The following is a 13,606-nucleotide window of genomic DNA, read 5'->3' as shown; positions in this document are numbered from 1 at the left end:
CAAATCACATCACTAAGCACAACATCCTGATCCTTAGGTTGAGGTTCTGGGCAGCCCACTGGGCACACTACTTACAGGAAAAGATTCCAGGACATTTTGTTGTCATGGTACTTGTTTTCTGCTATGGAAATTCAACGATGCAATCAGCGTGGATTGGAATAATTAGAAATGCAAGTCCTTCCTGCTTTTGGGCCTTCTCATTTTTTATTTGAGCAGAAGGTGAAAGGTATTACCTCCCTTTTCTTATCACCTACTTTTTTTTTTTTTTCCCCATTTCCTTCCAAAGCATTAGAAAAGGCAGGAGATGGGACTCACTGGTTTATATAACAGGGAGTGTAATTAAAGGTCATTAGTTCAATTGCCATCTGTGACCAAGATTATACAGCTGGACAGACCTGGAGCTGGATTCGAAACTGGGGGTCTTGCTCCCCAAATCCATTCTTTTCAAGGTACTACCTGGCCATCTTACCCTTGCCAAACTACATGCCTTCCACTTCATTAATTGACTCCCTGCATGAAATGTCCTCAGACTCATCCTGCTTAAATCGGACACAATGGTCTCCTGTACTTTCTCACCATTTAACCCTGTGCTCCTAACACTTGTATTTTCTGTTGTTTCATCCTTCTCGTTGATGTGCACTTACTGAACGCCTGCTGTTGTCAAACGTCACAAGTTTCTAACAGGAATTGCCCAAACTGAAGACGCCTGTGCTCAGCGGACACGCAGGCTGGGGACCGAGCCCTCTAGCCAGCCCCTTGGGTCACACTCTGGCTTGCTCTCGCTAGGCTCGGTCTCTGCGGGCGCTCGGGCTCTCAAGGGAGGGTGCCCCGGGGAGGAGGGGGACTCAGGGACTCGGCCCGGCTCTTTAAGAGGCTAAAAGAAGGAACGAATAACCCGAGGCATGGGAAGATGGGACAGTGAGTGGGCCTCTGCCCCGAAGGCCGCGCGGGGGAGGGCGGGCAGCCAGTCTAGCCCGACTCAGACAGGCTCATAGGGTCCGCCCGAGGCCGCCGAGGGAAGGGCCAGGGTAGGAGCCGAGGCGCCGGAGCCACAGACGAGGGAGGAGAAAGAGCCCGTGGGGAGGAGCTGGTGGCCGAAACCCGGGAGTCTCCGGACAAAGCAAAGCGAACCCGCAGCGAGAGCGGAAAGGACAAACGCGGCGGGAAGAGACCAAGGGAGGAGGCGGAGCCGGAGAGTCGAGGCGGGGCCAAGGGCGGGGCCTGCGAGACGTCGGGGGAGGAGCCAGGGAAGGGGTGGAGCCGGCGGGTCGGGGGAGGCTCCCGGGGAGGGCGGGAGCAGGGGGGTGGGGAGGCGCGGGGAGGCGCGGGGAGGAGCCCGGGAAGGGGGAGGGCGCCGGGGGAGAGGCCCTCCTCGGCCAAGCCGCCGCCGGGGCGCGTTCTCCTCGGGCGGGTCGGGCACCGGGGGGCGCCCCTCCGGCCAGCTGCTCGGCTCTGCCGGCCCTCGGCCACTCCCTGAGGCGCGGGCTCTGGCGGTCGCACTGACGAGGACGCCCCGGGCGCCCCCCGCGGGCCGCCGCCGGGGCCGCCGCCTCCCTGGGCGCGCGGGGCCGGCATGGAGCTCTTCCAAGCCAAGGACCACTACATCCTGCAGCAGGGCGAGCGCGCGGTCTGTGGTGCAGCCGCCGCGACGGCGGCCTCCAGCTCCGACCGGGTGAGGCGCGCGGCGCGGGCTGGGCGCCCTGGGCCGGGCGGGAGCGGAGGGGGCGCGGCCGGGGCCGCTCCGAGAGGGCCGCCGCCCGCGGGCGGGCGAGGTGGCGGCGCCCGCGGCCCTGCCTCTGCGGAGGAGAAGGGCCAGCGACCCTCGCCCCGCGCGCGTCCCGCGCCGTCGGGCCTGGGCAAGGGCCGGGGTCCCCGCCCGGCCGACAGCCCCGGCCGCGCGCGGAGCCCTCGGGCCTCCCTGGAGGTCCTGCTCCAGCCGCCCTCCGCCCGGAGGTTCTGGGTTCCAGTTCCACTCGGTTCCATGGAACCCTTCTGTTGCCGTCCACGTGTCCCTAGTGGCTTATTACTGAAGTGACGGCTTGGACGGGTGGGCTACCTGGTAGGCGCTGGGTTGGAGGCACCTGTAACCTCGATTTTAGTGTTACGGTTCGCGTTGAAGAATTCGGGTGCGCACGAGCTTCTGTGGCCCGTGGTTGGGTGTCCTAGGCCCTTAGAGGAGCCCAGGGCTACAGCCCTCCGTTTGCTGAGCAAAGTTTGCAGACGGGCCAACGCCGCCCCTGACCTCAGAGAGCCTACAGTCGGGTGTCCTCCCGAGGGGACCAGGTGGCCCCTCCTGCTGCCATTCTCTGTCTCTCTCTGCACGTCTCTCTATCTCTCTCTCTCTCTCTCTCCTCTCCTCTATCTCTCTCTCTCTATCTCTCTCTCCTCTCTCTTCTCCTCTTCTCTTTCTCTCTCTCCTTCTCTCTCTCCTCTCTCTCTTCTCATCCTCTCTCTCTTCTCTTCTCTCTCCTCTCTCTCTCTCTCTCCTCCTCTCTCCTCTCTCTCTCTCTCTCTCTCTCTCTCCTCTCCCTCTCTCCCTCTCTCCCTCTCTCCCTCTCTCCCTCTCTTCCCCCCCTCTCTCTCCCTACCTCTCCCTCCCTCCCGGGGATTGAACTCAGGGAACTCCATCACCGAGCCACATCCCCAGCCCTATTTTGTATTTTATTTAGAGACAGCGTCTCACTGAGTTGCTTAGCACCTGCCTTTTGCTGAGGCTGACTTTGAACTTGTGATCCTCCTGCCTCAGCCTCCTGAGCCGCTAGGATTACAGGCCTGCACCACCGCGCCCCGCCAGTCCTTTCTCTTAACAACTCACGATCTGTTTCACTTTAGGAAAAGTGAGCGTATAGAGTTCTTTAAAGAAAGAGCCAAAAACATTTGACGCATGACTTGTAATTCTTGTACATGCGTCTAGACAGAAGATTTTCTTGGTATAAATTGAGAAGTATTAAAGGTTCAACTGAACTTTTCAGATCAGCTTATCACCATTTAGTTTCCAAGGACATACCCTTTAATATATTTTTCCCAATCTCCACAGCAACCTTTTTGCGCAGGTGGCGGAATCCTCTTTCTCAGGTGAGGAGCAGTGTGCCTAAGAGACCAGTTGGGATACTTGATAACAGAGCAGTTCCCGTTCTGTCATAACACTTTTTCTTTTCTACACTCTGCCTGTATTTTTCTTGCTGTTATATTTTATTTCCTCTTTTCAGAATGGAGGAGAAACTTCTGCATCTATATAAGGTTCTCGATGATCTTGGCACAGACAAGATAGATAATTTATAGATAGATAATTTGCCCAGTCTTCTGTCATTTTCTCTTTTTCCAGATTTGATCATTAACCTGGCTTCCCTCCCCCTCCAAATTTGGGTAAAATTCCAGGTTTTCAAAAAAGCCAACTTCTTGGAGTCAAAGAACTTGGACTCTTAGAGCTGGATGGAAGTTATCATCATGAACTCTTTGGACAGGACCAGCTTTTCTGCATCTTACTTTTCTCAACCATAAGGGATCACCGGGACCTAAATTTGGATTAAGTCTTGTGTTTGGATTACTCTTTATCCAGAGTCCATATCAGAATGCAAATTTAAAACTTGTTTAATGATTAAAACAGCTGGTAGTTTGTAGTTATCTAACATTTTAGAATGTAGGGGACCACAGACTACAATACAGCAGAAACCTATAGGAAGGAAGAGGCCATTATGTTTTGGAAGTAATAAACTGTTTTGATCTTTGGATGTTCCCAGTGAGTGAAGAATCCCTGCACTCTACCAAAAAATTTATTTTGCTTAGTACTCAATATCCTTTCTAAGTATGGTTATTTAATAATGGTATTTAATTGATTAAATGCTATATATGGAATTGTTTAAAATTCTTTTTATTGGACCCCCCCAACTTTTATGACCAGTTTTGCTATTGTTGTAGGGACAGCATTTACAATTTTTGTTGTTTCCTATTAGTTATTCAACTTAATAGGTTACTGACCAAGCCCTTTTCTTTATCACACAGCAGCATTATAAAACCAAAAAAAGCTTGTAGACATTGTGATTTTTTTTTACATGTACCTTTTGAATAGCTGAAACAGGAGTTTTCTTTTTCCTAGAGACTTCAGAAGAATAAGTATTGATGATATTTAATGTTAAAATGACATTCAGCCTGGAATGTTTGTTACTCTCAACCTCTTTTTCTGCCTAGCTCTTTGTGTAAGACCCAACTCCAGAGCCATCCCCACCTTGTGCTCACCTAACCCTCATGACTGGGGCAGAGTTATTGGCCACCTTTATTGTGTTTCCAGGTACTTGTGTACTTAATGCACACTTCCATAATTGCCCTTCCTTACTATACCATGTAATAATAGTTTACAGCCCTCAGTACTAGGGCTTGCACGTTAGGCAAACGCTGTATCACTGAGCTAAGTCCCCAACCCTTTATTTTGAGAGAGTCTTGATAAGTTGTCCAGACTGGCCTTGAAATCGTGATCCTCCTGCCTTAGCTCCCCCCAGTAGTTGATATTATAGGCATATGCCATCTCGACTAGTGGTAGTTTGTCCCAGTAGACAGTGTATTCCCCAGGGTAAGGACTACTTTACTCACATAAAGTAGGCTTTAGAATGCTTAAAACACAGAAGGTGTTTTTGGTTGAGCTGAATAAAACTTAAGTTCCAGTTTTCTCTGAGTTAAATTTTTGCCTTAAAAAGAAGATGCTATGTTTTGCTTCTTACTAATTTTAGGCTGTTTTGAGTATCTTTTTAATTGGGGTGGAAAAATCTCTGTCCAGCTGGATGAGGAAATAGGAAGAAAGGAGTACTTCTGTTTATTTTTTTTCTTGACTGCTATAGCATTGTTTTAAAAAATTTTTTTCTTTTCTTTCTTTCTTTTTTTTGGTGGTGCTCCTATTTTCCTTTTTAATGCTGTTAAAGGTCTTTTTTTTTTTTTTTCTAGCTAAACAACTGAGTATTGTTATTTTTCTGATATTTCAAAAAATTTTTTAAGGCTAAGGAGTAGTCTGCTTTTAGGCATAGCACGGCTTTTTGATAGATGTTTATGTCTATTGTAGGGTAATAACCAGCAAAGGAAAAATATTGAAGTTGTTTTAATTTCTCCCAGGAAAAGGACACAGTGCTGTGTGCACATTCAGTGGTTTCCTGAGAGTAGAGTTTAATGCCTGAGAATAAGAAATGTAATTTAAAGACTTAAAAAATGAATATAACACAATCCACTTTTGGGGAATGGTGATATAATCTTATCTCTTTAGTCTTAAAATTGCTTCTACTAGCCCTTGTGCTTTGTCTGATATGGCAGTGTTATATAATTTACTGCTCTGTGTTGCCTTATTCTATTCTGAGACCGAGTGACCATGAAAAGATCTCAAAGCATCTGTCATACACACAACATTCATGAGCATATGAACTATATATAGAAATGTGATACTCTAAATGATGAATACCAGTAGACATTCTTTTCTTTTTTTTTTTTTTTTGGCAGGGAGGGGGTTTACTAGCTATCAGAATTCACAAAAATAAAAATGTTTTCCTTCTCTTCTTAGTTAAGTTTTGATAATGAAAGTATTGTTTTCTGTGTCATTTGAAGTTAACTTTGAATAATAAATTGTGGTTATAGGCCAGCACACACCTTTAATTCCAGTTATTCAGGAAGCTGAGGCAGGAGGATTGGGATTTCCAGGCCAACCTGGGCAACTTGGTGAGACCCTGTCTCAGAATTTAAAAAAAAGAAGTGGGCTGTGGCTCAGTGACAGAGCACTTGCCTAGCATGTGTGAGGCTCTGGGGTTCCATTGCAAGGAAAAGAAAGAAATTACAGTTATGGAGTTGAAATCCATATTTATCTCTGAGGAATGTTATGAAATTCAGTTTAATATTTAGAGTTTTGTGTAATTGGTTTTACTTTTAAAGTTTTTTATCTTTACCTTTTTAAAAAATTGCTTGCTAAAATTGAAAATTACCATGGCAAAATGTAATAGGACATTTTAGTTGAGAAATTAATTATTAAATACATTAAAATTTTTTTCTAATCATTTTGTTATTACTGAATAACCAAAGTCTTTGGTCTTCAGTTTCTTGGAAGACTTAGCAATTTTATATTCCTTACTACTTTTTACCCCGTATTTTAAGGCTAGCAGTTAAGTAAGTATGTACATTTTTTCATGCATGCACTTATTATATGTATGTACTCATGTGTGCATGTGTGTCTGTGTATGTGGTAGTAGGGATTGTTTTTTATTTTATTTTAAGACTGTCTCCTTAAGTTGCCCAGACTGGTCTGGAACTTGCAATCCTCCTGCCTCAGCCTCCTGAGTAACTGGAATTATAGGCACGTAATATCATGCCTTGCTGTGCATTTTTTTATTTGAAGACAGAAAAAAGTCATCTTTGCAAAATTGTCTTCCCTTCCCCCTTTTCTGAGAGTTGACTAAGGGTGACTTTCTACGGTGACTGGCAATTTTTGTAATCAGGTTTTACAGATGAATGTTTTTGTATGTATTTTATTATTTACATTGTCAACCCAGCTAATCTGAATTATTAGCTATAAAACAGCTTTTATTCGTGAAGTATTTTTCTGAATCCTTTATATGTATTATTTCAGTACTACAGTAAAACTCAGGAAGGTTTCCTTGTTAGTCTCATTTTATAGATGAATAAACTGAGGCACAAAGAAGTAATTTGTTTAGTTTCTCAGAATTAAGAGGGAAGAACCAGGCTTCTAACCCAGTGTATGACTCCAAAGCCAGATTTTCCTCACAATTTACAAATATGGTTTATAAACCTTTCTACCTCCTGGATTACAAGATTGTGGGATTTATATTTTAATGGCTAATAGCTGAAATGTATCTTTAGTTATCATAACTATTATAGTACCCTATATAGACATCTATATATAAATAGCCCCCCAAATGTCAAAGCTAGCACAGTGAAGAATGGATCATATGGGATGAAAAGGCTGACAATGGGACTACCAGTTCTCTGATCCTAGGCCTGCCCTGCCTCCTTTCTTGCAAAATTAGTTTATATAGTTACAAGGAATGTTGTTATGTAATAGATTGGCTAGTAGGTTTTCCAGCTCAGGTCAATTTATCAGGTTTCTCAAGTTTTTAGAACATCTGCAGTTTGGAAGAGCATAGATGTAGGGTAGATCTTTGAGCAGAAACATTGATACGTAGTGGATGTGAACAGTTTTCTTCCAGTGATAAGCAACCTGAAGCCTTTCTCAGTCTAGCTTTGCAAGAGTCCTAGATCTAATTTCAGGGGCAACCTTTCAGTGCATGCAAAGCAGAGATAGAATGGAGGAGAAAAAACCATTAAGGTGAGCACCTTCAAGATGGGAGGGACCTTTATAGAATTCTTGATTCCTAGTTACTTGTCTGGCCAGGCCCTACCAAAACTGGCTTTAGAGGAGAGTATCATCAAACCCTTGTAGGGTAGAACCTATAGGTGCCAGAAACTCAAGGTGCTCTGATACTGGGGTCTTTTTGGGAATCTGGCTGCTTTGGTGCTGCTCCATGATGCCCAGCAGCAGGGGTCTCCTTTGTTCCACCTGCCCACCCTAGAACAGCCCCAATGTGGAGAAAGAGAAGGACGCTCATCAGTGGGTCTGTAGTACCTGGTTCTCAGCAGGTCTTCTGAAAAATTTGTATTGAATGAAGAAATAATTATAGTTCCTGATCTATCCTATATGGTTTGAGCAACGAAGGGCATATTGGGAGCACTAAATGGTGACTGTAAGAACAAAAGACAGGGCTGGAGTCGTGGCTCAGTGGTAGAGTGCTTGCCTAGCATGTGTGAGGCACTGGGTTCAATCCTCAGCACCACATAAAAATAAATAAAATAAAGGTGTTGTGTCCACCTACAACTAAAAAAATTAAAAAAACAAAACAACAAAAAAAAACCCAGAAGACTAGAACACTGCCTCTTGTGCCACCTTAAAAAAGACAAACAACTCTTTTAATTTCTCATTGCCATTTTATTCAGGTCTGGGAGAAATATACTTCTTAAGCCTGTAGAATTCAGTAAATCTTTTTGAATGAAAATAAATGGGACACATAGACATCTTTATTCCATAACGCCCCCGCCCCCACCCACACACTGGCCCTTATGCCAAAAGATTGCTGTTGACAATTTTAGTCTTTGTGATATATGATGGAATGGGCTAATGTATTTGTATATAGGTGCTAGACTATTGGAAAATCAAACCAGTCCAACCGTGCTATTGATTCAGTGCGTTTTCAGAATCATAGTCTAACCTCATTTTGGCATGGTTTTATGGGGATTTAAATGTGTTAGATCTTTACAAGCTGTGTTACTGTCTCTCTTTGTGTCTCTCTGCAAACTAATATTTCTGTTCAAATGTTTTAAAGCACTAACCTTTTAAAATCTAGACTTGTAAATATAATTCTGAGAGGTAACAGCAGTGTCACAGAGCCTCTAACAAATAATTGTTTGTTAGCTGATCTCAGTCATAATCATTATGTGTCAACTGGCCATAAATGAGCTGAAAGGAACATTTGAATCAGTATGTTTAACAAAATAGGGGAAAAATGAGGGTTATCAATAGTTCTGACTAATACATTAATAATGTATAAAATTTTTAAAGTGAGGATAAACACTGAACATTTGATATTAGAGTACTCAACCAATACTAATGGTGTCTTAAATAAATCCATATTCTGTTAGGATGACTCATTTTATGGATGCTGTAAGACCCCCAAGGGAAGTGCTTCCATTCACAAAATATTATCCCCTCCCCCTTCCCTTTCCCTTCCCTTTCCCTGTCCCTGCCAACCCAGAGGTCCTCTACCACTAAACCACACCCCCAGCCCCTTTTAATTTATTTTGAGACAAAGTCTCACTAAGTTGCCAAGGCTGGCCTCAAACCTGGCTTTCATGCCTTAAACCCCCCCAAATCACTGGTATTACAAGCATGTGTTACCATGACAGGCTTGTTCATGCTTTCTTTGGTAAAAAATGGTTGAGTGAAATACAGGTAAATTTTGGATCAGTATTCCTTGTGTTTTTTTTCTTTCAAATTACTTCATTTTAATTTCACCTTTCAGATTTATCTGTACATCTCTTTAAGTTGATAGTGGATATTTTAAAGGACACTTTCTTTATGACTAGCGTACTCTTTTAGCTGGGCACAGTGGTACACACCTGCATTCCCAGCGACTCAGGAGGCTGAGGCAACAGGATTGCAAGTTTTGAGGCTAGCCTCAGAAGTTTAGGGGGAACCTGTCTCAAAATAAAAAGGGCTAGGGAATGTGGCTGAGCAACACAGAGTGCTCCTGGGCTCAGTAGAAACAAAAACAAAGCAACTTGCTTTTTTTCTCTTTTAAACAGTTTTTAAGTTACGCTGAACTTCAAATTTCATAGTTTCTGCAATATCAATATGTATAATTTGAGACATTTTTATAACATCTAACTGAAATGTTAGGAAATTTTTTAAAATTCCACAGTACTTTTGATTTTAGTAGTTTGTGGTTATACTATTACTGATGTACAGTATCATTAAATGTTGCTTTTATGTTTTTTAAAACATCTTCTTCATATTTCCAGGCTTAAGGTATCTATCTCTCACTCTCCAGGGACAGCCATGGTGGGCAGACCAAAAAGTATATATAGCAGAGTAATGACTTGCTAGTGTTCTTTCCAGGATTCATTTCTAGCTGTGGTGGTATTTATTTCCCTTTGCACCTTTCAAATATTCCCTTTTTCTTTTTCTTTCTTTCTTCCTTTCCTTTCCTTTCCCTTTTCCATTTCCTTTTCTTTCCTTTCTTGTATTGGGGATTGACTCCAGGGATGCTCTATCATAGAGCTTCATCCTCAGCTCCATTTTAAAAAAAAATGTGTCAGGGTCTTGCCAAATTGCCCAGGCTGGCCTTGAACTTGTGATCCTCCTGCCTCAGCTTCCCAAGTATCTGGGATTTTAGGTATGTGCCACCACCCCTGACCTCAGGTATGCCCTTTTCTTGAAGAAATAGCATCCCCCACCCTTCCTGCAGTCTAATTTAAGTAATAGATTTCGTTCTTCTTCCAAATTACATTAAGTCTGAAATTCTGTGAAGTCGTTTATTCTTTCAGCAAACATTGATTGGAGTAGGCACTTGCTGAAGTGAAAAGATGGATAAGACACTTTTGTCACTGTAGGTGTGGTCCATTGAAGGAGATATACAGGATTATAGAGAGACAGATATGGCGCAGAGTCTTAGCAGACAGATTTCTGTGGGAGATTTGAGTTGAGTCTTTTTTTGGTTCTGGGACTTGAATCCAGGGGCATTTTACCACTGAGCTGCATCCTTAGTCTTTTCAATTTTTATTTATTTTTAGTTAAAATTTTTTTAAGTTGTAGATGGACACAATACCTTTGATTAATTAATTTTTATGTGATGCTGAGGATCAAACCCAGTGCCTCACATGTGCTAGGCACATGTGCTCTACCACTGAGCTACAACCCCAGCTCCCCAGTCCCTTTTATTTTGAGGATAGCGTCACTAAGTTTCTGAGGGTCTTACTAAATTGTTGAAGCTGCCTGGGAACTTGAGATTCCTCCTGCTTCAGCTTTTTGAATCCCTAGGATTACAAGCATGCACCACCATCTCAGCTTGAGCTGGGTCTTGAGGTTTGAGATCTTAGTGTTTTTTTCCAAATGGTGAAAATTGATTTCCTTCCTAATAAAATGGGGAAGAAAAGTGTTCCTTGATTAGACTCCAGAGTGCCTTCTAGCAGTAGTCTGTGATTAAATCAGTCCATAAAAGTGAAAAGCCCTGGACTTCTATGAACCTTTCTTTTGTCTTACCAGAAATAACATTTTGTTTGGGGGAAAAAAAAAAAGAATGACTAGTACCTTACTGCACTGAATAAAGATATAGTATGTTTTTTTTTCCCTTCCTCTCCACTCTCTACTATGATCCTTGTTGATCTGGAAGCAGTTCACTTGAGGCCAAGTAAAGTGGCAAATCCTAGACCTGACCTGACGGTGGATTTGAAGGCAGAACTTTATTGGTGAGAACCTATGGTGGCAGAATGACTGTACAAGTAATTGTACATGCAGGAGAGTAAATGAGTTTTGAACAAAATTTTTAGGATAAGCTATGCAATTATTTAAACATCAACTGGAAGAAAGGGTACATCTACTTCATGATGCAAGTGCTAATGTTATGCATTTCTGTTAATAACTCTAAAGTGAGGGGGGGAAACACCAATACTTAGCTTGTCTGTGCTTTTGATTTAGCTCTCTGAATCCTGTTTCTGAAAGTGATAATGAAGTAAGTTTTTGGGAGAGCAAAAGGTGAGGTGTAGGTATATCCCTATACATTGCTATGTTTCTTGGGTGATGGCATATGTTGCATTTCTTTTTCTTTTTCTTTTTTCTTTTTTTTTTTTTGTCCTGGGGGTTGAACCCAGGGGCACTCTTCTACTGAGCTACACCCCCAGCCCTTTTCATTTTCACTTTGAGACAGGGTCTCATTGAATTGCTAAGGAATTCCTTGAACTTGTTATCCTCCTGCCTCAGCCTCCTGAGCTGCTGGGATGACAGACAGGTGGGTGCCACTGTGCCTGTCGGCGTGATGTATTATGAATTTATTATCCAGGGTTCTTAAGGTAATGACTTTTAAAAGTTGTAATTTAAGCCATACTTCCATGTTTTATTCTTTTAAATGTGTTTATCTCCTATTCTCGTATTATGAATATACTGTAAAGTCCATACCTTTCATAATTTTATACATTTCCTTCAGTCCATACCCATAAAAATCCTAATTACATTGTCTAACCTTTCATAAAATTCTTAGTTATCTTCTGTTCTTTTTTGAGTTGCATTGGTGGTTTTCTTGATATGTGACAAATAGGACTTTAATGTATTATGGAGAAAATCATTATAGTTTTGTGTTTGGATATTGTAGTTTAAAAAGCAATTTCTATTTTCCTTCAGGATAATCAAAACTTTTGTGACTCTCTTGCTACACTGTAATTAGATCCCTGTCTTAATATAAAGTCTAGAAATTATTGAGGAGTTTCCTTTCCTAGGTGGTATCCCACATTTTTTTTTTTTTTTTTTTTTTGGGTACGAGGGATTGAACCCAGTGTTACTTAACCACTAGCCACATCCCAGCCCTTTAATTTAGTTTTATTTGAGGCAGGGTCTTGCTAAGTTGCTGAGACTGGCTTTCAACTTGAGGTCCTCCTGCCGCACCTTCCAAGTCACTGGAATTATAGGCATGCACCACCATGCCTGGCTCCCTCATCTTTTTAAGTATTCTGGGAGTTATTTTTTGAAGTGTATTTCCTTCTGGTAGCTTAGACCAGTTTAATGCCAACTTGTATTATTAGATCCTTGTGCAGTTTTATGATACTGTACAACTTTAAACTTTTTTTTTTTTTTTTGCGGTGCTGGGGATTGAATCCAGGCCTATGTGCTTGCAAGGCAAGCACTCTACCGATTGAGCTATCTCCCCAGCCCACAACTTTAAACTTTTGTGTAATACATGCTGTGATCATCTTTGAATCAGATGGGATAAAACTACAGATACAGTAGTTTTTCCCAGCGACCTCTAATCACTTAAACCAGTGATTCTCAAGCTGGATATAAATTAGAATCACATAGGGGAGATGAAAAAATAAAATATTTGTGTTAGGGTCTTAACCCTAACCAATCTCTGAGAAGATCAGGGCATCAGTATTTTAAAACTCCTAGATGATAATAAACAGCCCAGATTGACAATCATTGAGGTAAGTTTCACACTGGGACATCACCAGCTGCTAGAATTTCTAAATTGAACTAGTTCTTTAGCTTGCTGGAGAGATAATTATCATTAGAGAGTTCAAGGAAATGTGTTTAAACTTTGTAAGATGGCACCCTGAATAAAATTATTCTTAACCTGTTTTCCAGATTAATTAAATTCTGAGAATTACAACATGGATGAACTAACAATTGGAATTTTCAAGTCCTCATTCTGAAACCTCTTTCATCTGTTTGACTTTGGTATTGACATTTGTCTTTTCAGAGCATATCCTTTGTCTTCAGCAGGAAATGAACTTGGGTCTGATTACTTACGCAATACGCTGGCACTTTTTTTTTTTTTAAAGACACAGGTGAAACTGTCTGTAAATTTTAGCTGTGTAAAAACCCAAGCTTGTTCTTGGGTTGAGGGAATGCCTTCACTCTGGATCTGGAATGAATGACTCATGCTCTCTGCAGGCACACAGTAGTACTTAATCACTTGTTTTTTATGTACCAGGAAGAGGAGAGCATATGAAAATAGAAATTGTGTGCTGCCAAATAGATCTGAAGAGTGGAAATGTTGACTAATGAGTCAACAATTAGGCTTATTACAAGTATTTAGGACTTTGGTGTATGCTGCTTTATTATTTCACTAATTATAATTTGGCATTTTTCTAAAACATTGTACTTTTGTAATTTGTAAGCAACTCTACTTCTAACTAGATAACTTTGATAATCTTAAGTTTTAAAACTGTGAATTTTAAAATATTTCCCTTTTGAATTTATATACTATATTAGCATATATCTGCTGAGGGAAAGGTTAGAAAACAATACATTTTTTGGAGTAGTTCAGTTACTTTTTGTTTGTGGAAGGAGGGTATTTGC

The 13,606-nt window shown here is 41.9% G+C and overlaps 1 protein-coding gene across 1 annotated transcript in view; it reads left to right on the top strand.

The window, feature by feature from the left end:
- The first annotated feature begins 1,366 nt into the window (after positions 1-1,366).
- The window catches only part of INPP5F (inositol polyphosphate-5-phosphatase F), an 86,443-nt gene continuing 74,203 nt past the window's right edge, over positions 1,367-13,606 (top strand). Inside the window, 2 exon segments of the mRNA XM_079137152.1 lie at positions 1,367-1,627; positions 1,630-1,672. Coding sequence (XP_078993278.1) covers positions 1,574-1,627; positions 1,630-1,672 — 97 coding nt within the window. The 5' untranslated portion in view covers positions 1,367-1,573.

The sequence above is a fragment of the Sciurus vulgaris genome (genome assembly GCF_902686455.1).
Source record: "Sciurus vulgaris genome assembly, chromosome: 4".
Classification (NCBI taxonomy): Eukaryota; Metazoa; Chordata; class Mammalia; order Rodentia; family Sciuridae; genus Sciurus; species Sciurus vulgaris.
Note: the sequence above shows the minus strand (reverse complement) of the source record. Positions and strands in the feature narration are given on the sequence as shown.